Source organism: Colletotrichum jinshuiense, chromosome 8 (assembly GCF_051148585.1).
Source record: "Colletotrichum jinshuiense chromosome 8, complete sequence".
NCBI lineage: Eukaryota > Fungi > Ascomycota > Sordariomycetes > Glomerellales > Glomerellaceae > Colletotrichum > Colletotrichum jinshuiense.
Genome location: NC_139315.1, coordinates 3,012,157 through 3,034,972, shown reverse-complemented (window position 1 = coordinate 3,034,972; position 22,816 = coordinate 3,012,157). Strand labels below are relative to the sequence as shown.

General features: G+C 52.6%; 6 protein-coding genes across 6 annotated transcripts; 4 read left to right on the top strand and 2 right to left on the bottom strand.

Annotated features, from left to right (window-relative positions):
- Positions 1-78: 78 nt before the first annotated feature.
- On the top strand, positions 79-2,783 carry EsH8_VIII_000808 (uncharacterized protein; the record flags this gene model as incomplete). Its single annotated transcript, XM_083269850.1, has 3 exons — positions 79-313; positions 1,713-1,887; positions 1,991-2,783. The coding sequence occupies 3 exons, from the start codon at positions 79-81 to the stop codon at positions 2,781-2,783; spliced, it is 1,203 nt and encodes a 400-aa protein (XP_083129618.1).
- Positions 2,784-3,443: 660 nt separating this feature from the next.
- EsH8_VIII_000807 (BAR and SH3 domain-containing protein) lies at positions 3,444-5,051 on the bottom strand (the record flags this gene model as incomplete). Its single annotated transcript, XM_083269849.1, has 3 exons — positions 3,444-4,337; positions 4,394-4,825; positions 4,938-5,051. 3 exons carry the CDS (start codon positions 5,049-5,051, stop codon positions 3,444-3,446), a joined length of 1,440 nt encoding a protein of 479 aa, XP_083129617.1.
- Positions 5,052-6,959: 1,908 nt separating this feature from the next.
- Positions 6,960-7,630, top strand: EsH8_VIII_000806 (DNA helicase ZGRF1-like domain-containing protein; the record flags this gene model as incomplete). Its single annotated transcript, XM_083269848.1, has 2 exons — positions 6,960-7,415; positions 7,529-7,630. 2 exons carry the CDS (start codon positions 6,960-6,962, stop codon positions 7,628-7,630), a joined length of 558 nt encoding a protein of 185 aa, XP_083129616.1.
- A 7,816-nt stretch (positions 7,631-15,446) lies between these two features.
- Positions 15,447-17,828, top strand: EsH8_VIII_000805 (uncharacterized protein; the record flags this gene model as incomplete). Its single annotated transcript, XM_083269847.1, has 2 exons — positions 15,447-16,901; positions 16,950-17,828. The coding sequence occupies 2 exons, from the start codon at positions 15,447-15,449 to the stop codon at positions 17,826-17,828; spliced, it is 2,334 nt and encodes a 777-aa protein (XP_083129615.1).
- A 1,771-nt stretch (positions 17,829-19,599) lies between these two features.
- EsH8_VIII_000804 (tRNA(adenine34) deaminase) lies at positions 19,600-20,711 on the top strand (the record flags this gene model as incomplete). Its single annotated transcript, XM_083269846.1, has 3 exons — positions 19,600-19,656; positions 19,727-20,486; positions 20,548-20,711. 3 exons carry the CDS (start codon positions 19,600-19,602, stop codon positions 20,709-20,711), a joined length of 981 nt encoding a protein of 326 aa, XP_083129614.1.
- Positions 20,712-20,941: 230 nt separating this feature from the next.
- Positions 20,942-22,756, bottom strand: EsH8_VIII_000803 (NCS2 family permease; the record flags this gene model as incomplete). Its single annotated transcript, XM_083269845.1, has 2 exons — positions 20,942-22,624; positions 22,676-22,756. The coding sequence occupies 2 exons, from the start codon at positions 22,754-22,756 to the stop codon at positions 20,942-20,944; spliced, it is 1,764 nt and encodes a 587-aa protein (XP_083129613.1).
- Positions 22,757-22,816: the final 60 nt, after the last annotated feature.

Genomic DNA, 22,816 nt, shown 5'->3' with positions numbered 1-22,816 from the left:
CGACGAAGACAGCGCGTGGCATAAAGCCCGATTTTGAACGGCACCAAAAAAGCAGCCACTGGAACGGAGGAACCGAAAATGGCGAGTTTGAGTCGTTCCTTCAAACCGCCGGCATACTTCTCCCGGACGAGAAGGCCTGCCATGCCCGGGAGGACCATGTCTAACTCCTCGGACATCTCGGTGGCCTCGACAGGCTCTCGTTCTGACGACCATTCCGACCTGCTCATGTCTGGACTCAACACCCCGGCGCAAGAGAGGCAGGGTTTGGATTTATTCAAGATGTCAGCGCCGCCCGAAGTGCGTTCCCCTAGACGTAAGTTGCAGGATTTTATTACACTCGAGAAGCCGTTCAACGCTACTTGGTATCGTTCATTCTTGCGTTCCCGTTCTTCTTAGAACACAGTGTGTCGCTAGCAGTACCAGCATCACCAGCTCGTCGTTTTTGTTTGTTTTCGACCTTGACTTACTTCCTACCCGACCTGGCCCCCCTCTAACCCCGCCTATTCCCTGCCGGCTGGGGTTTCTCTCAGGCCGACGGTGTTGGTTACTCCTCCTATCTTCCATCATACCATGCTCTGCGCTGTTTCTTGGTTGGCTTGTCTGCCTGTCCGCCTGTCATCATTTTCATTTGGGCTGCCTGACAATTTGTTGTCCTGCCATGCGTGTGTCAGTGCCCTGCACCCAGCCTCTCCAATGCCACAACAGGCGTCGGCGCACCGATGTGCGGGGGTGTCGCCCGTTTGCCATAGTGAGCCGCCCTGAGCGAGGCCCCACGCATTGGCATCGAGTCAGGCAGGATCGGGTCCGATGGTCGAGGTGCAGTGCACCCAAGCGGCCTTGGAGGTCTTTTACCCTTCATTTCCACAGTGCTTTATACATCGTGAATTACTGCCCTTCGAGTTGCTGTATATACCAAAGCGACATGGCCAAACTCCAATGGATAAGGAGTGTGGGAAAGGGCCAGGGAGAGCTACTCAGCTGTGCGGTGGGCGGGGTTGACTCCGATGACCAACGAGTGGCCATGCCACACCTCCTTACTTCCTATACCTCATGCCTCAGCCATCGGATGGCTCAGCCACAGCCGATACCTCAGCTGCCAAAGAAGTTTACGCTTAGGGGTCTTGCTTGCTGTGGTGAAGAGGTAGCGACCACGCTCGCTGTATCGCCAGACCCGGTCTTCTGACACCCTGCGTTACTATGGCATTGTGTGCAAACGTCAAGGCCTTTCATACCGTAATTACTATGGTACATTTAGGCTGTGACGCTGCCACTTAGGCGGTGATTGCGGGGTGGGGTTGGCGCGCCACCGCGCTATGTCTCCTCTGAGGCACCTAACGCAGGTCGGGGTTAGCATGTGGCCCCTACGCGTGCCTTCGCGCCCCCCCTCGAAGGGAGTAAAGCGGTGCAATTTTAGGGGGAGTTGAACCCTGGATGTCCATGGCTGGCATGCTTGGTTGACTCGGTCAGGACCCTGCACCTATCGTCATCATTTACATTCATTCTGCGCTATGGACGGGCCACCCCCCGGCCTAAGCCCTTTTCTACTTCATTCTCCTCCGTCTCGCATGTCTTCTGGGGACCCCTACTGTTGCGTCATTGGGGGAGTTTTTTTTTGTTCTTCTCTCCCCTACTCTCGATCCTTTTGTCATCCATGTTCCTTGTGTTTGTCGAGAGGAGGGCACGAGACTAACTCGCACTGGACTTCTTAATAGGCGAAACTTCCGCACCCTCTCAATCAGACTTATCGTCTCTTCAATCTCCTCGATACAACCGCACACGTCCAATTGCTATTGATCTACCTCCCGCCGCTATTCGAAAGATCAACTCGGCACCCGCCTGTACACCTACACCGCCCGAACCTTTGTCAGCACGTGGGGACGTCCCTGGGTATGTTAACCTTCTCACTGCTACTATACCCCCTAAAGCCAGAAGAAGGGAAACGGAAGAAATCAAGTGGTATCATGACCAGACGCTGACTCGGTTGCATTAGTGGCTACTTTCCATTTCACGAAGACCCAACGGGTCGCATCCATCGCCCTCATCCATTTCAAGCCGAAGGCGGTCAGCCTAAACATCATTCTGTGTCCCTCGCCGTCGATTCCTCTACCAAGACCGACCAACGTGGCGCGTCCCTGTCTGCAACCATGGCGCCAGCAACCCACCTGTCTCTTTTGAGTGCGATTGGCCCCGATCACTCCGTTACCAACACGCCCGTTACTTCATACTTACCCAGCGGTGTTCGCGACACTTCTTTGCCAATGGGCAAGTACTACCCCTCCAATTACGAGCAAAGAAGTGTCCGGGATGCTCGGATAGGTCCCGAGGGACCTCCAACCCGTGTCTCTTCGACCAGGTCTGAAGGTCATATCCCTACACGCGAGGGCTTCAGGGTGTCAAGACAAGATTCCGAAGCTCGCCACAAACTCCAACAATATCAGCGGGATATGATAGCCCAGGCACGGTTGGCAGCTAGCGAAGTCCTCGGAAGTTCGCCCGGTCAAATGAGTGCGGTACCAAGCTCCGCTATTACTTTGAATGGGGTACCCTTAACGGACTTGCATCACATCGGAACTACCGGCGCCCATAAGCCCATATCACCAAGACTCTTGCCATTGGGAAGTCCAGGACCCGTCACACCCATGAACCTAGAAGGCGAGGAGGGTGGATATCTTGATCGGGGCCGTAATGATGAAATTACCCGGGTATTGCGGGCCGAGGAAGAACGCATACTCCGAGAAGGAAGTACATCCCCGGCTGTGGAGACTGGCCCGCAAGCCTTATAGGTGACGACTCTTCGATGGCATGTAGACCGACGATGGCGCAACATGGGTTATTTCAGCATTACGACAGGGGCAAAAATGGGCGGAGTTGGCCATATGGCCTCGAGACGATCGTTACGGTTTAGTGATACCCTCATGGTTACTAGAGAGCATGGCTTGATTTACGGAGAGGTGATTGGCTCCCGGTTTGTTACGGCCCGGGGGCCAAGACATTTTATATGCAGGCTATGGGCGGCGGCGTTTTCGCACTCGGTTCTAGACTCGGGCGGTGTGATTCTTGTATTCCTGTAAAGTGGTGTTTGGGCCATTTCGGTTTTACACAAAAGCGAGCTTGTGGATAGAAGAGAAGCAAAACGACATGAATAACATCTAACGATTGTGCTTACTTGAATTTCGTTGTCAATACATCCATACGGTGGGTGATACATCCCATCTACTTGCGCCCCATCTACTTTCGCCCCATATACTTTCGCCCCATATGCTTTCGCCGTGACAAAAGTGACAATTGCTGTCCTTGTTCGGGACAATCCCACGAACGTTGCGGTGCTACACCCCTTAGTTGGCCACGGACAAGAATCACAGACGGATGGATGAAAGCCATCCCATCAGCCCCGTGAAAACACCATCCTAGGCTGAGTAATATCATAATGCGCATTCAAGCGCTCAGTCAGCCTTGCAGTAGTTGGCAGGGAAATTACCCCTGATCCCGCCCAACTCGCCAATCCACCAATCCTGGTCCGTCTGTGTCTTCTTGACGATTCTGATTTTGTCACCCTCGCGGAAACTCAAATCCCCATCAGCTCCTGCAAAGTCATACTGAGCCACGACGAATTCCTCAGCCGCCTGGAAGCGCTTGGCGGGAGGGGGGGGTGGCGGCTTCTTCTTTGCAATCGGATTCCCAGCACCAGGCGGGAGTCCCGATTGATGTCCGAAATATTCCGCCCGGGAGCTTGTGTAGACTGGCGATATGCGAGGAACACCTTGTTGGGTTTGTCCAAGAGCCGTAGCCGTCGTAAAGTCGGTCGGGAGACCAAGTTGAGTGCGCGGAACGCTCGTGCTGCTGGGTTGAGGGCTTGGTTGCGGAGAAGGATCAGGGGTAACAGCAGGTCGGCTGACAGACGAGTTGGTTGAAGGTATTCGCATGGTGCGCTGGGTTGGTGCTGTGCTTTCCCCCCCAGGCATCATACCAGAAGGTGACCGGGCGAAGCCATTGCGCGATGCCCCTGATGGTGTCGAGGCCTTTCGGTTCTGCCCATCGTCACCTGCCCTGGCTGGTTGCCTCCAGTTCTTTCCATGCGTTATGCAGCTAATGGCTTCCACTTCTTTTTGGATTGGCATGAATGATGACGACCAAGTTGATACCACGGTTTCCATGGCAGGGGGGGGTGACGGAAACTCATGGCTCTCACAGTAATCGTGAAGTACAGTGTAGTACAATCCAAGCAGCCTGTTCTGAATACAAACATGAGAGGCCAACAAGTGTGGTATCAGAGTGAATGTGGCATCGATGATGGGCGGCATGGCTTCTCGCAGATGGTCATCTACAACCTGGAACTCCTGTAATGTGGTTCGTCAGCTACTGTAGCGCTCAGGTTGACTAGTGAAATAGTTACCTCGGAGGCGCAAGACATGTCAAACTCGGCCTTTGATAACTGGGCGTCTTCCTTGGGCGTCCGCCCAGTCTTCTTCTGCAGCTTCCTGACTTTGTCTTGTGCCTTTTCGTAATCCAGTCTCTTGTTTTCGCGCTTCTTGATTGTCTTGCGAAGGGGCTGGAGGCAATCCCGGGCGTCGGTGGCAGGGCGAATGACCTGTGTGTCAATGGCTGCCACTTCTTCGACTAATTCATCCTTGAGGTCGGAGTAGGCACCGCTAAGCTTGAAAGTTCGATCAAGCAGGCGTTGAGGCGTGACAGCGCCAGGGCGGGTATGTCCTTCTGAAGCGCCAACGATTGGGTCGTACAGGCCCTCGTATTCCTTCACAATGGCCCACTGGCTAGTAGCCATGGTAACCCAAGCATCACGCAGAGTCTTCGTATTCTCGATGATCTAGTGTAGATTGGTTAAAGACAGGGAGTTAGCCAGGTGAAGTAAGTTCATTGATGTGACGGGTCACGAGCGGTTAGATGAGGGCATGCGTGTCATGTGTAAGGAAATGTACCTTGGCCAGCAGCTTGTCTGCATCTTCGTAGTCATGTAAGACGGCGGCGATTTTGGCATTGTCCCCGGGACTCTTGCTCATGAGTTTGCCGAACTGCCTCTGCATGGACTGCATCTTGAAGAAAGGGTCTTCTCAGGAACTAGCAACGGCTCTGGAATCAGGGGTCGGGAGAAGTGAAGAGGTGGTTCAGGCTCTTGGGTGAGACGCCAGCTCAATATTCCCAAAGCATCAGTCGCACCAGCGGAGCGAGGGAGCAATGGCAACGAGGGAAAGGCTGGGGGCCCAAACGGCACTCGAAGATGTAAGATGACAATACTACACGTCGAATCTCATCCCGCGGGTGTTGCGTGGAAGGAAAACGAAGAAAGAGAGAAGAAAATACGTTCAGTGTCAGTTTCGGTGCACTGGCGGTGCGACGTGGGTGGGAGTGGAGGAGGGGTCGGACGATGAGATATGAGAAGTGAAGTGGGTGGAAGAGGCAGACGGGTACCACTAACGCGTCCCAATGGATGGTAAGGTACAGTACCTTGAAGGTGAGGTGGTAGAGTACCTTGCGGTAAATAGGGAGGTACAGGAGGGTTTTTTTTCCGAAGGTCAAAGGCAGGTGAAGAGGAGAGGGAAGCCGGTTGGTTGCGTCAGCAAAGGGGGACCCAAGCAAATTTAGGGATGCCACCGATTCACTCCAACAAACAAATCACGAAGTGCTTTGTTCAGCCATCTGTGGGGTGCCGAGTGCCCTGTCATCTGTCCGTCCATGTAACAACAGGCCAGGTATAAGTGAAGACGACGGGACCGCAACGAAAACAACCTTACCTGCGCGGCCTTGGGAAGGACACACCCCATGCTGAATAGGGCCTGTCGTGCCGTGCCGCCTTCTTCTTTTGCCTCGACAATATATTTCCATCACATCGAGATGCCTTGCTCCGGGCAACGTGCAGCTCCAGAAAATCAGTACAGGGGGCATGCTCCATGTGTGTTAAGCATCATTGGACAGATGGCCGATGCACAATTTAAGGCACCGGAACCTTTCAAGGGCAATTGTCAGGCGGTGAGAGCCAGATTTGCAGCAAGACACTCTCTTGGCTTTGACCGGCTGCCGGCACAGATTGAACCCACCCGCGGCGCCTGAGGCTCAGCCAAGATCCTGCCTCAGCCACCAAGCCGCTTGGCTGCCGTTCGAGGAACCCGGCCTGGCCTGGCCAATTACCCAATAGTGGATGGATAGTTCCTCAATCAAGCTGCAAGAGCCCATACACCGTCAATAATAATAATACATTCGAAGCAGTCGACACAAGACGAGACAAGGCATGAAAAGGCGGTGCCGCAGTTGGCTCTACTCAACTGCTATGCGAAGCTGGTAGTACCCCAGGACGCCAGGGGGCTGTGTGTTGAGTATTGTCAGCTTGCATGTTGAGTTGACGTGAAAAGGATCGGACCATATTTTTCAGCGCAACCATCCGCATTGAAGTGCCCTGAGCACGATGTGGCCCCTGTTGCAGAGAGGCTCACGCACTGGGTGGGCACTAGACCTACCTTACTTCAGGGGACCTGACATGAGATGTTTCGGGGTGTCCCGACCACCCTTCTGTGCATATCAACCTTAACACAAAACCGAGATCCTTCCCAGTCCCTGTCATGGAGTGACAGAATGGGTAAGGTGAGGTGTCGGAGAATGGCCCGGTGGTGGATAACTTGATACTACTAAATCATAATCCTGAGCCCTGCTGTTCATAGCCGTCAAGGTAAGCATAGGCACTTGTCCCGTCAGGGCTGTATTCGTGGCTTGGCGCTTGTGGCTGAAACCCGGCCTCCCAATAGAAACTTAGGTAAGATGGTGACGACTCACCTTGTTTTCTAATGCATCACGTGGGTTGGCGTCACATCTTGCCCCTCTATCGCGCACAGTCGCGTCTCAGCTCACCCACGTACCCGGAAAACTCGCACATCATCACTACCTTACACACAAAACCTCTATCAGGCAGCCATGTGTCGCCTCCGGGCACGGCAGTCGTCAAGACCACAATGCCTCCCGTCAGCCATAGCAACAGCAGCCAGACGGTTTTGGGGCTGCCAACTGTCGCCCCCGTCTTGGAGTACATCTGCCTCTTTACCCACGATTTAAAACGTAAACAGAAGCGATGGCAAGATGGCCGCCTCAAGTTCCACACTTTCAACAAGCGCATTATGGTGTATGATGAGAGAGGCAACTTCATTGGCGACATGCACTGGCGCGAGGACTTCGACTTCGGGGAGGGCGAGGAATTCAACCTAGAGCGAGGAGCCGTCATAGTTCAGGTTGCCGAGTGCATTGGTAGCAAGGACCAGGATCTCACCGAGCTTCTTGAAAAGAGAGCCAAAGATATCGAACAGAGACACAATCGCTCTTCCCTTGGCGCTAACCCACTTCTTGCAACTGCTCGACAGTCCATACCCCAGCAACACCCCCAAGCACAATTTCGCCAACGCCACCTGGCTGACGTTTTTAACACTCCTCGCGGGCCCCAGGGCAGGGCTTCCATACCCATTATTTCCCCCTACCAGGATCGCATGGCTGCTCAACAATCCTCGAGCCCTCAAGATGAGAATCAAAGGCCTGCAAAGAAGAGGAAGAGAGACATTTCACCGCCAAGCAAGTCAGGCTATGCTCAAAATCTCTTTGGTGCAACCCTAACTCTGTCCACCTGGTCAAGTAACGCTCCGGTACGAAGCCAGCCCACGCAAGCACCTAGGAACGTTTCTCCTGCTCCTGATGCACAACCGCACCCTGTGCTTAACAGGAGCGCTGACCACTCTCGTCGAGCATACTCTACGGTCGTGGATTTGGATCTTGATGATACAATCTCTTTAGCAGGCAACCCCAAAGCCTCGGATCAGAAGGATGTAGTCAGGCATGCAATGGGTGTGCCGTCATCGAAAATCACAACGGTTTCAAGGCCCTTCAAAACACCAGGCGTGGGTGCTGGGACGATCATGACAAATCAAGAAGATTGCTACTTTAGACATTCGGCAGAGGTGTCAACTACAAGCAGCCACCGACCAGATTATCATACTAGCAACAACTCGAGGAATGTACTTGCCAGGGACAGCATTCAAAGGTCGCAAGACTCTGTACGCAAACCAGTTTCAGGTCGCCCGGTCGCCCGTCCCAATAATGATGGCTTGCGTGGATCTACGCTCAACCGTGCTTCTGTTGACATGAAGGTATCGGAAACACACGAGGCCCTCGGGAAGCATGTGGGCAATACAGCTATGCAGTTGGCAACAGAAGCACCTATGACACTGGGAAGTGAAGACGAGGTCCTGGAAGAGCCGGTGACGAAGCTCCGTATCAGAACCAGGCAGAAACGTGGTCTTTTGATGGTCGCAAACAAAGCCACGCCGAATAATCCATCGAGACAAGAAGATGGTGCAAATAAAAATTCAACCCCGACGGAGAAGCGGCTCCCATCTGACGACGCTTCGCCAAGACCTTTTCAACCAGCAAGATCGGTGTCTCCCGTCGGTGATTTGCCCGGGCATCCACTGAGCGGCGGTAACAGAGAAACTGTGACCAACTACGAGTTGCCAACAGAGGTGGCCAATTGTAATGAACTCAAGGATGTGGCTCTCGTTGACTTGGAACTCTCCAGCAACAAAGACGCTCAACCTTCGGGTGAACCTCTACCACATTCAAAGAGGCCACTTCGGCAGAAGGGCCATTTCATGTTAGAGCATCGTAAAGATGCGGAAGCGAGAAACACCAATCCTGGCCCACGGCTGGCATCATTAGGGCGGAAAAGTGTGAGGAGCAAGGAGATAATCGGTTCCTTTAACAGCAGACGAGCGCAAATATCTCATGAGACCTCCACTCCAGCGCCTGCTTTACACGAGGAATCCCTGCCTCCCAAAAGGGTTGCTGAAACTGATACTACAGTCTGCGAAAAAGCCGACAATGCGAAGGGAATTGGTACAAGGCGTGAAACCCTCACCCGAATGGCAAACCCAGCCACCAGAGGACGCAAGGCTGCGAAGAAATCAGACGCAGCTGGGTCCGTCCCGCAGTCAGTCGTGCCAAACAACCCAGACCTTTCTGTGATGGTCAATAGCACTGGCAGGGGAGCCAGGAGATTGGAAACAAGAGCCAACACAGGAAGTATTGAGGGGAAGACTGAATCCGTTGAGCATCTACCGGGGTTTTCCAGGGCAAATGGGGGCCCTTGGAGTAAGGAGGCTTATGATTTATTGGGATATACGAGGCCGGGCTGAGAATTCCAAGTGAGTATACAAGGCTCAGAACAACAGATATTGGGGGACTTGTAGCCAAGATTATACAATGCAGCGACAACCTACGCTTGTATAAACACATTGCAAAGCGACAAATGTCGAACTGCTCAGCATTGTATCTGGTTGCATCAGACAGAGTAGTATGTTCATCACCCGGTTGCCACGAACATAGCCTCAACCACACTTACGTGGGTGCGGGGTCCCCTCATGTCTTTGGGATCTGCTGAGGAGATGCTGCCGGCTATTCCTAACTCACATTGGAAGGTGCTAGTCAGGCACAGGAAATTTCTATGTCGTGGTTCGCGCCCCAATGACGAGGCGATCAGTCTGCCTGCGCAATAGCCTTTTTTGCATGCAGGTCGCAATGAGACAGTAGCGCAACTGCGCTGTTCTAGACACTAGAGGAAGATGAATAGCTGCACAAATAGACAAGCAGGCTGTAGCCTAGGGCAGACACTTTGAATTCAAATATCTCATACATCGCCGTTCACCCTACGTTCCAAAAATTACTGGGATGGCTCTCATACCCAAACTCTTGCTACTAGCATCCTCCGAGCGGATTATTGGCCTACAGTCTATGTAATGCACCGTCCGCTAGTTTAGCTGGCATTACAATTCTGTCTGAAAGGCACGTATCCCAAGTTATACTGATCCAAGAACTCCGGCGATTTAGGCAGCCAAGCTTCATCTGTCTTTTACCGCACTCGACATCTAGGGCATGGTCTGCCGGAACCCGCTCTGGCAAAGCTATAAGTGCACCACACCCGGCTTCTACAGTATATCCAAGCATGGACAGGCGTTTTTCCTTATTTGCAGTCAGTCCTGGCTGCGGGGAAAGACAGCGCCCGACTCGAGACCTAATGAGGCTGTACACCAAAATGCGCGACTTACAGAGTGAACTGACATTGAATGAACTGCTCAACTGGCGCGAAACGCCTGCCTACACAACCCATCAACTTCTACCTCCCACGCCGGGCACAACTACGATGTCGCGCAGCACACCTCAGGTCAGCTCCTGCTCCGAGTCTGTCAACCAAGCCCCTGGCGGGCTTGAAATCACGTCGTCGCCTTCATCTGACGACGCTCACAAACGCATTGGCCGGCATGGGCCATTGACCGAGTTCGCCAAAGCCAGAACGGCCTTCGTACGGAAGCTTAAGGCTTGTGCGGATTGTCGTAACCGAAAAGTGCAGGTCAGTTAGAAGTTGGCATTCTTTGGTGGCTGTGCCTACTCCTGTTGACGCTGTTTTATGACAGTGTATGCATCACGATCTCGAGCTGTTTGAAACAGAATACCGGCGACAGAGGGCAGCACTAACGGGGCCGGCAGAAATGCCACAGATATCAGCTTCGGCTCGAACACAGTATCAGGTCACATCTCTGAATGATACCCGGCATGAGTTGCTACGAGGTGTAACTTCGGAATGGACCCCGATTCCGGATACGTCACAAGTTCTCGAGGCAATTGATAGCCTAGCTTCGGCATCATTGCCCAGCGCAACAACCCAACTGTCTTCGGCTGTTTTGCCCTTCAACAAGCCAAGCATGGTTCCTAATGCAACTCATAACGAGCCAAACGCGCAACAGTACCCTGACCCCCAAGCGGATATTGTGCCGATCGGGAGAGAAGTCATTGACTCGGCATGGTGGGAATGCCAAGGTCGTGGGTTCGGTGACGGTCAACGCTGTCATGTTAATTTCCCGACGCTTGAGCTTCTAGGGGTGCATTTCCGAGGAGCCCACTCGCTCTTCGTGGAACTCCATCCACCATTTCTCTTCCATTGTCTGACCTGTGGTTGTGTCAATGAACATCCTAGCAATTGCTTTGGCTGTGACGGCGACGGCTTCGACAGGTTCGAAAAGTGTTACTACGGGTTGACTATTCAGCAGAAGCCTCTGGATCAACTCCATGCCGACCTCTTTCCAGCTAATGGAAGAGGGGGGCACGGCTCAACATTGTCTGACATGCAGGGCTGCAACTCAAAATATCCAAATGCAGCAAACTCAACTAGTTGGGCATCGGGTCTAGTTAGGAGGACCACAGCACATCCTCGTAATTCAATGCTTGATTTGTTGAGGCGCAGTTGGTCAATGCTCAAAGTAGACGCCAACTGCCTGATGCAGGAGAGGGCAGAGCGAAAACGAATCTTTAGAGATCCGCTGTCTGCTTTCGCAGACCAGAGCTTGAGAGCAAACGGCATATTCCACCCTTTATCAGCAGTAGCCGTGCCAACATTGATAGTGTGTTGACAAGACCGTTAGCTATTGTCTTCTATGCTTTGCTCCGTTACCTATCTGGCTGCTTCAGAAAACATGATCGGCAGCATGTTTGACGGGCCACATTATGGTGGTTGCAATTTCGGTTCGAGGAGCATTTAGGTCCGTCGTGCCAGGAGGGCTGCTTGGTCGGCTGAGAGATGCAAAGCAGTGGCCGTGCTACGGACGGACATACGAGGAGAGATTAGGCTCTACCTGAGATGAATGAGGGGGAAAGCTTTGTTTTCTGCAATCGCTGCTATGCTTACACGGCAATCTTTTCCATTTACCCGTAGCTTGTGGTTTGTTTGATCTTGACCTGTAGGAACAGAAGGATTTCTCTCCACGTCTGAGAGTCAACATTAGCGTCATCAAGACATGCCCACAATACGAAAAAGTACCGTGCTTGGACAAGTTGCATACACTACCGGTACTCTTGCTAAGTAGCATCCTGGCTGACTTGCGTCAACATGACCACCCACCTTAATATTTACCTGGTAGGTCCCGCCTCATTTACACTACGTTGTCCTTGACGAGACAGCATGTGGAAAGCCTGGAGAGTAAGGCAGTGAGACAAGTCTGTAATACTGAGGTACAAGATACAGCAAGCAAGAAGGTTGCTGGTGCACCTATCCCTTTGACGACGGTAAGACGACTTTTAGCGCGAAATTGGCCTGGCCTGTGCGGGGCCCATTTTAGACCCACCTTTCTGGCGTCACCGTTTTCCAGCTGGGCATCGTCACATCCTCGCTTTTGGCAGCAGAACTGCTTTTGGGTGGTTTTCGTACTGCAAGAAGTTCTACACCTAAATCAAAAGAGCAAAAATCGTGTAATGGAACCCAGCCAGCAAAACAGCCAGCCTAGCCAGGCCAGCCAGGCCAGTCAGGCCGCCAGGCCGGAAAAAGGCGATCCGGGCACCGAGCGACCGGCGGCTGCGCCAGAACCCAACTACGGCTCTCACTTCCAACCACTACAACTTACGCCGTTTAACTGCATCTACGCCAACCCGCCGCCGCAGTCAGCACTAGACCTATTCAAGCTATTCCTACCTGAATCCCTTGTCAAGCAGTGGGTTAGTTGGACGAATACAGCTTCTACAGGTACTGAGAAGCAGCGCCAGAAGTGGCAGCCTACTACTGTTGAAGAGCTCTACCTATTCGTGGGTATATTGCTCTATATGAGAATCAAGATTGAACCCGATTATCGATCGTATTGGGCAACTACGAAATACTCTCGCCCACACGCCTTCTGCAACTGGATGCCTCGCGATCGATTTGAACTCCTCTACCGTCGATTCCACTGCTGGAACCCTGCCGAGCTAAGCAAAGCGTCGCCAACTTCCACCTTTGACCGCTGCGATCCATGGTCACAACATATCTAATAAACCTCCTTACGCCTACTGCAGCCTACTTTTGTGGTTACAGTTGATGAAGCAATGGTGCGGTATACAGGCAGGAGCAAGGATACCACGACGATTAAGTCTAAGCCTACCCCAACTGGGTATAAGGTTTGGGTTGTTGCTGACGACGGTTTCAGTTTAAGCTGGCTGTGGCACCAAACAATTAAAGGACCTGTAGGATTGACCTAAAGCAGCAGCAGCAGCAGCAGCAGCAGCAGCAGCAGCAGCAGCAGCAGCCCCCTTAATAATACACAGAGAGTAGTAGTTGAACTACTACGTCGACTACCTTGTGATTGCGGCGGATACCACGTGATTATTGACAACCTCTTCAGCAGCCCTGCCCTCCTTCTACACCTACGATCTCTTGGCTTTGCAGCAACAGGTACAGCCCGGCAGAACTCTGGTATATACGAGGGATTCGTTGCGATCAAAAAGAAGGAGCAGAAGTCGGATCAACTACCATGAGGCACACTATATACAGCCCTAACTCCTGACAACCTCGTCAACCAACTAGCCTGGAAAGATCTCTCTTTTGCCCTCTTCTTCAGCACCTATTTTACTAGCTACAAGCCACACAAGCTCTTCCTACGCCACCTACCAAAGTCAACAGCCACTTGCTTAAAGACTGCCCGCCGCCCATTCGAGACGGCCTTTACCGACGATCTACTGCAGCTGCCACAAAGTAAGAGGTAAAAGACCTACTGCTACGAGAAGGAGCTGCTACACCTACCGTTTGTAATTAAATACAACAAGAAGAAAGGTGGTGTAGATTAATACGACTAATTACGAGGCAATATTACGTTAAACCGACGCTTCAGACGAGGAGGTTGGCAAGCATTAGAGTATAGGTTCTTGTTGGATACCGTCGTTACAAACTCTTTCCTCTTCCAACGAGACCATCCAACGATATTAAAAGAGAAGAAAATACGGACTAAAACAGAGTGGGTTCGTATACTTTACGAGTCTATATTTGATGCCTACCAGACGTCTGGTGGCACTCGCGTCAGGCAATCGTCGATTGGGCAGAAGAACCTCCTACTGCCAGCTACTACGCCTATGAAGCAGCACTAACGGCACTGGTTTGGTGGTATGAATAAAACCTGCTACGCATGCCTTGGAAGGCGACTTTCTAACGCTGAATGCGGCCGCCAGGCTAATAATCGTATGCCTTTAATGCAGAAGTCAGCAAACGAACAGCCAAAGCGGAAGTCTACGCGGTACGGCTGTTTGGAATGCGACGTCGGGCTTTGCAAAGAGGGGCCTTGCTGGGATCTGTGGCACGGTAATTGAGGGATTATATAAGCACTTGGTGTTGAGAATTCAGCTACTATTATTCGCCCATTATCCCTGCTGCCGCCGAGACGCTAAAAGTCGTAGTGCTCGTCGTCAAAGGGATGATCCGTCCTGCACCTTGTACGCCCTTGACGAGACGGCTGGGTCCAATGTGAGCCGTACGTGGGGTCGACCGCGCATCATCCCGTTCAAGGAGGCACCCCAGTGGTCTGCGCTGCATGGTACTTTGGGGTACAGGGCATGCTAGCTGCGAACAGAGAGCGAAAGGGGGAGAGGGCGCTTGTCAGCAAAAAGCACGTCTCGACCTTGAGACGGGCTGTGACTAGTGTTGTGCAGCCTCAGGCGGCCGCCATTGGCTGCAGGTTGACTCACACATATCACGTGATACCAACTTAGACGTCCATTGACCAATAGGATTCAAAATTCCTCGCCGAAAAACAGATGTCTGGCTCGCAGCATGTGGGTCTCTACAGCCAATGATATATTGACTGGTGGGTCTTCATGTCGTTACATGCATCTATGATTGGCCACACCAAGAAACGGTGCTCTTAACGCACTAGTCCGTTTTCATCTCGCCGACGAGCTCAATCAAAACCACCTGCTGCGCCTTGCTGGGGTTACCGATGTGCTGCCATCAGCGGCCTCAAGTGAAATACCATCCATGACTCCCGCCCGACCATCCCGCCTCTTCCCCTTCCGACTTCTTCTTTTTTTTCTCCATTGCCTCATCAGACACGCCGAGTGATAGAATCCCTGAAGACACTCCAAGGCTGGAGAACTTCATTCCATTCCACCTTGTCTCTCGCCTTCTTCCACCACTTGTCAGCCAACCAAGAATCGGTTGCTGGCATCTGTCTGCCTGCCTCGCGCCTCACCTTCAAGACACACTTCTCACGTCTGATTTGATCTCGAGCCTCGCTATATCGCGTTGTAAGCACAATCAATAGGGACAACTTCTGTAAAGGTAAGCTTGTCTCCATCTTGCCTTGTTGTCACCACAAGTTTCTAGCGTGTAAATACCCCCTTGTCTGGGGACACAATCAAGAGGGGCTATCTCACTCACTGGTGTATCTTGTGCCACTCTCATGCGTCAACACCCTCATTTCACCCTGTGCAAATATACTCAATTAGCAGCACAAGTTTTGTCAAGACGGAGTCATCAGACACTTACTCGACACTTACCATAGATCTCGATTACCAATCCAACAAACACTTGATTGCCGCCGTAGGAACTCGAACCCGTCATAATATCCACCACGTACCACCGCATTCCCTCCGTGATCAAGGCCGTCAACGAAATGTCGGCCATGTCCCGAAACAACTCGGTTGGAGCCATCCAAGGCTTTTCCATCTCCCAGCCTTTCCTCGGCGCATCTTTGCAGTTCTACCCTGCCTTGGGTACCCAGGAGCTTGACAGCCTTATCGCTGCATACGTTCCTGGCTCAGCCTCCATCCAGGAGAAGCGCGCTACCGTTTCCATGGACTTTTTTGAATACTCCCAGCTCACTGGAGAGGCTTTCAAGTACTACTCTATTGCCCAATCTTTCAGCTCAACGGCCTCATCTACCGAGTCTAGCCCCAACCAGGACTCGGGCTACAACTCCAATTTTGTCTCCCCGGTCATTTCCGACTGGGGCTGGTCTCAGTCGACTTCCAGCTCTGCGTCCGTATCAACCCCCGCGTCCGTATCTCAAGAAACAATGCCCTCGAAAGCTCCAAAGAAAGTGGCTTCTTCAGCAGTGAAGTCGCAAGCTAGCGACTTTTCCCACCTCCCTGGAATGAAGATCATGACCAAAGATGGTCGCGACGTCACAAATTCTGCCTCCCGCGGTTGCAAAACCAAGGAGCAGCGTGATCATGCACACCTAATGCGCATCATCAAGGCATGCGATGCCTGTAAGAAGAAGAAGGTCCGCTGCGACCCTAGCCACAAGAAGCGTGCCGCCACTCAGTCTCAGACCGCCACCCCAGTGCGGTTAGCAAAGAAGGTCAAGACTTCCGCAAAAGACTCGCGCGCGATTACCGAAAGGCCTTCGCAACAGAACGCATCATCTTCAACACCATCATTCTTTGTGGAGCCGTCTTTTGCCGGCCTTGAAATTCCTGGAATATCAGTCGATCTCTCAGAGTCATGGGAGTCTTTTGTCCAGTTCGATGACGAACCCATCAACGTCGCTCCTTTCGACTACGATTTCTTCTTCGACCCGGAGGGACACCTCTCTCCCGATTCGAGCCAATCTCCCGCCACTCCTTCAAGGGTACTCGCGCAGCCGCAAGGTGGAGTCGATCGCATGCAAAATCTCAGCGCAGGCAAGCCATCTCACAACGAGCTGGTCGTACGTCCACCAACGCTCCCATACCTGGATGCCACCGCAGATACGGCGAACTACATCGACTTCAACCTCTACTCTCCCGAACCAAGCTTCCTGGACGATGACATTGCACTTCTTACCGACATTAGCTCTAGTACCAGCAGGGACCATAGGACTAGGTCTCAGCACCGTAGCCTGGCTCAAGGTCGCCATTCACCATCCTCAGAACAACTTGATCGCGATCGTTCGCCATTATTGCCAAATGATACCCTCGCTGTCGACTACGGAGCATTTTCAGCAGGGTACTTATTGGAAGAATCTCGCGTTGTGGATCGTGGTCGTCGTTCACTCTCCCGCCAAGGCGCACAGGCAACTGGTTCGCCACTCTCCGGGGGAATCGATAACGCACAATGCTTCACCGGAGCACCCAGCGTCTCACTGGTGAGTATTATTCGTTTGAACCATTTTAGAGCTAGACTAATTTTTCAGCAAATCGAATCCGTATCTCAGCCGTCCAACCCCACTAGCTTCTCGTCGACCCAGACGGTGGGCTCACAGCCAATGGTCGATAGAACCCAGCAACCAAGCCTGCCACAAGGTCAACCACCACGTGCTACTCCTTTCGCCGGCGATATTGTGGGAGTATCTTCTACTTCCCGCAGCGGACTACCACGAAGAGTAATTGCGTCAACTGTAATTGCAAGCGGATTGGCCGGCAACGAAGGAACCAGCCGTGTACCAGTGGCAATGGTAACCTCGTCTTCATGCTTCTCGACGTCGCTCAAGGAACTGTCTTGTTACGCGCAGACGGCGATATCAACAACCGGCGCCAGCAATTGCGGAGTATCCGACACCTCGATGAATGTCTACCTCCCGGGAGCTACCATAAGGTCGTCAGAAAGTCATGGCACAGCTGCGCCACTCAGCTCTCGATCCTCCGTCACCGAGGTATTCAGACTGAGCGCTGTACAGTCGGTAACGGCGATGGTGGCGGGCGACAGCTTCTCCTCCAAGCGTCGCTCACCTATTGAGTCGTCCAAATCGCAGCTGCTCGCCTGCATGTTACTCTGTATGGCAGTGTTTGGCATGCTTGCTGCTTCATTCGAGACGCAGGCACTTGTCGGCGGCTGCTTCCAAATTGCTTTTGGCCTGGCGATATTTAAGGCCTACCACTCTGGCTCTAGTCTCTATGACTCGAAACCACAACAGAGCCGTCTCAGTACCACGCTAAAGCCGCAGGGCTTCAGTGACAGCGCGAGGCTACTCTCCTGTATCAGCACGAGACTACGACATACCCGTCGCCAGAACCAAAATGTGCATTGTCGGGTTAGACCGGCATGGACGTTGAGGGTTCTGGGCCTCGCATAAGGGCTCCAATTAGCTCTTGCGTCGCCCTGCGGCTTGGACCGATGGTCCTGGCCTCTATGGATAGGGATACTTGTTGTAGTACTTTGCTGATGTTTTGGGAGCGTTGGATTCTGAGATACCCCTCTGTTTTTGATGAGATGCGCATTACCTGGCAACGGGAAGGCGTGTCAGCTATATCATCGAGCAAGGTCGTGTTGTGTCGTGCAAGCTGGAAACAGGACACTGTGATAATCTGCAGTTGATGCCTGACTGCAGATCAGTCAAGTTCATATCTATTGCTAGTCTTGTGTGATATTTATAATACACTACCTTGCTCCAATACGTGTATTCACTGTCATTCTAGTCCTGCCACGTGCGACAATTCCTAGCCATACCTATCCTCCTTTGCGAAGGAACAGTTGATGTTCCCTGTAATTCCTCGAAAGATGTGGCTTGCTGTCCTCAACCTGCCGACTGGAGCTGAGGTTGAGGTGGTCAGTGCCATGTGTTGACCATTTTGACAGACGTGTCACGTGACTGTATGTGTTCCCACCCGCGCAAACTTCTCATAGCACATTGACTAACCAAGCATTCATCGTCTCCAAACCCATATGGATACGTAACTAGCAACTGTCACTGCAGTGAGTAATAAGGACAAGATCCTATTGCGGGCTTTGTCTCATTATGGGTCGATCGGTGCTGACAAGTCTGAGTTTACCTTGTTCATTGAGTCGGTACTCTGTCATATATCCAAGGAGCCAAGTCAAAGGCTCCAGCCAGTCTCAACAATTGCCTTTGGAGCTTGAGCCACTGCTACCGTCTCAATTTTAGCTGAAGACGACTAGCGTTCCAAGACGGCGAGGGGCAAGAAACCGAGACTTGAGTCTTCTTTGTCGAACCCCCCCCCCAACCTCTAACTGGCCTGCAACGGGCACCCGGATTTCCAAGGGGAAACAAAGGTAGCAGGCATTACTGAGGGCCTCCCCTTTTCAGCCAGAAAGGACCTTGCAACGGATTTTTTTATCTCGTTTAGTGTAGGTTTTCTGCACTGCATTTGCAAGGTATCCCGCAAATTCACGCGCAGTTGCGGCTTGGCAGAGGCGAGACCGAAGGAGAATCCAACCCCCTTTGCCCTCCTCCCTTGCCCTTTCAAGGAATAGAGCATATTTCAGGGTCAACTGTTCTACTGTCTACAGCTGTATCTGCTGGAACTAAGAGTATTTTGTTGATAGAAGGCTCTAGCATTGAGTATTCGAAGCGAGACGAGGTGAAACGTAGTGAATTGGGTGGAATGGCAGGCACCGAAAGGGCTCCTGCCAATGCGGCCAGTATGGAGGATCCTTCCACTTCAGACCCCCTTTCAGATGGATCTGGGTCGCAAGGAAAGGTGAAGGGGAAGCGGCTTTCATCAACCAGCAAGTTCTTACAAAACATCTTCTGCCGCCTCATTCCTCCGTTTTCTCCCAACTCCAAATCCTCCCCCGCCTCGTCACTATCAACATCTGAATTGCCACAAACGCAGCTTCGTCAACAACCGCAACTATCGACACTAGCCTTGGAAGACCCAGAGATGGCTGCCATCCCTGTTCGACCCAGCATATCTCGATCAAGGGAGTCCGCGGGACCCCTGGCTCCCCTTAGCCGTACTCCTTCTACGGCGTCGGAGTACAGCAAGTCGAGCCGGCCAACCGCCCCTGTAGACTCTGTTCCAGCCGCTTCTTTAGGACGGCTGAGCCTTGAGGCTGCTACTGCTCGGTCGCCATCACCGGCGTCCACCCCCCGGGACATATGCATGCCTCCGAGCGAGAAGCCTATTCATCAAGTCTTCATGGACCAGGCCCTAGACATGGTACGCTGCAGCGCTTATAGCCATATCCTTTTGAAAATGAAACGACCGACCGCTAAAATTCCATCAACAGGCCCGCTTGGCTCTTAGAACCAACGAGACGCCAGTTGGTTGTGTCCTCGTCCACAACGGTGCAGTAATCGCGAGGGGTATGAATGCCACCAATGTGACTCGAAATGGCACCCGCCATGCAGAGTTCATGGCACTGTCTGCCTTGCTGTCTTACCAACCCGACAATAGCGAGGAAGCCGTTGGTGCTCAGCTACGCCAGCAGGCCAATGAACGATCCAAAGCAGATGCCCGAGACGACGAGTCGGACTTGTTTCCCATGGACGATGAGTATGTCAGGAAAGGTCATGTGTATCCGTACGGCCAGAAACTTCACCACGCTCCACGAGTCGACCGTTCTATTGTGCGGGAGTGCATTCTGTACGTCACTGTCGAGCCTTGTGTCATGTGTGCTGGCCTTCTTCGCCAGCTTGGCATCAAGAAGGTCTTCTTCGGTGCCGTCAACGACAAATTTGGAGGCACTGGCGGCGTCTTCAGCATCCACAAAAATTCCACAAATACTCACCGTCAAACCAATACTGCCTTCGTTCCTAGGCCTCTCCAGGCTTCTGCAAACGCCTGCAACTTGTCTCGGCCGACCAGTTCATCATCTGGCAAGAGTTTATTGAATAGCAACCGCCAGCAGAAGACAAGCCAGGGCGGCGATGGCGGCGATGGCGGCGATGGCGGCAATGTCGAGCTAGGATTTGAGGCGGAAGGTGGATGGGGTCGGGACGAAGCTGTCAGTCTGCTCCGGCGGTTTTATGTCCAGGAAAATGGCCGAGGTAAGTCGTCAATTTTCGTAAGCTCATTGCACCCAAGAGCTACTGCTAACCACTTCTCCAGCACCTGTGCCGCGCAAGAAAGAGGGTCGCGCTGCTAGACTTGCTGCCATGGAGCAAGTTGGAAGCGATCCCGCAACGCCTGTAGCCGTCTCATCGTCTGATGCTGATGCCGCCGACGATATCGCTGCTTCCATCTTCAACGACAGCGATATCTCCAAGGCTTGAAAGGAACACTTTACACGCATCTCCCACCCAAACACAGAGGCCATAAAGCTGGCAGGCAACGCTAGTAAGATTTTCCATTGTGTCTGTATTAAATTGCTTCTATTGTACATTCAATGCAAATAATAACTTGGACCGGCGTCCTCATTCGGGTATCCTATCATATCCAACCAATGTGACATCCACACGATGGCCCCTCAAATAATCCTTTCAAGATGATCACTCTTTCTCATCTAGGATGATTTATCACCTTTCGGAGAGATGGTCTCTCCGACAGCCTTGTCCTTTCCAGTCACGGAACCACCCTGCTCCGAGCTGACTGTCTTCTCGAGGGGCTGGGGCTCCTCAGCGACGTTACCGAGAGCTCTGGGTTCATCAGCACGCCAGAAGTCCTTCTTTCCCCTGAACAGACGGCGGACCCAAGGCGGCAGGATACCGCCAGGAATATGCCAGGTCCAAGGGTCCCTCTCGTGCTTGTTGTGAGGAACGATGCGGCCGCCAGATGCCTTCTCGATGACCAAGACGAGGCCATTGATGAGAATATAACTGCAAACACCACCAATCAACCCGTCGGCAATAGAGTAGGTGAAGGGCATCAGAGCAAGTGTGATAAAGGCGGGTATAGCATCGCCCATATATCTCCAGTTGATTTCCGTAACAGCCCGGGCCATCATGGATCCGACAAGGATCAACACACAGCCAGTTGCCCACGGGGGGATGGATGCGAAGAGGGGAGCGAAGAAGATGGAAATGAAAAAGCAAATGCCCGTCGATATGGCAGTCAGTCCAGTCTTGCCACCTTCAGAAATACCAGCTCCAGACTCTACAAAGGCCGTAACGGGAGGTGTTCCGAACAGGGCGCCAATGGAAATACTGAGGGCATCAACCATGTAGGCGACAGATGAGCCCTCGAAATCCTGAGTCTCCTCGTCAATGAGATTGGCGAATTGAGCCATGGAGTACAAGGTACCGGTACAATCGAAGATATCGACGTACAAGAAGGTGACAAGAGCGAGACCGAAGGCGCCACTATACCCTGAGACATTCCACTCCTGAACATTGAGGGTCCTCTGGATGGGGTGAAAGTCGACAACCTTCCTGAAGAAGTCGAAGTTGGAATCACCAATAGCGGTGTTGGGGAAGTAGGTAACAACAGTGTTTCGCGGCCAGGAGATGATGCTGACGAGAATGATGCCGGCAAGAATGGCGCCCTTAAAGCGGTACATCATGAGCATAACGGTTAGGATACCACCGCAGAAAATACCGATCCACATGGTCGGGTTGCGCATCTTAGTCGAAGAGGGACACACGCCGTCAACCAGCTCGCTTTGTACACAGCCAGCGAGCTCGAGAGGAGTCGAGGTGGCGCCCACAATCAAGCCGATGCCTTCGCTGTAGGTGAGACCGATGATGGTGAGGAAGAGGCCGATACCGACACCGGTGGCGAGCTTGATGGAACGAGGGATGGCACGGACGAGCCATTGACGCATACCGAGCAAAGCAAGACCAAAAAAGATGAAGCCCTCGATGAAGATGGCGGTGAGGGCGACTTCGTAGGGCACGGAGCCGGTTCCGTGGTAACCAACGACGGAGTAGGCGAAATAGGCGTTGAGACCCATACCCGGGGCGACGCCAACAGGCAGGTTGGCGAGGAGACCCATAAAAAAGGTTGCTAGAGACGAGATGGCGGCGGTAGCGGTGACGATATCACGCTTGACCTCGGCAACACACAGCATGTAGTCTTGGTCTGCGTCGCAGGTGAAATCGGCCTCAGTGCGCGGACAAACGCAGGTACCACCTGAGTCAGCTACGATGGAGGAGTTGACAGCGATAATGTAGGCCATGGCGAAGAAGGCGACGAGGCCGGCACGGAGCTCGGTGAAGAACAGCGAGCCCTTACGCTCACGAGGCTTTTCCTGCTGTCAGCGATTACTGCGCATACCGCGAGGCATCCGGAAGGTACTTACATGACCGGAGCCTTCAAGCTGGAACCACCGACCGACCGGGCCGGCGGCGATCTTGGCATTTGTGGTTTGAACCCACTCCATTTTGCAAACGGTTTGAACCCACCCCATTTTGCACACACAAAAAAACCCGAACGATATTTG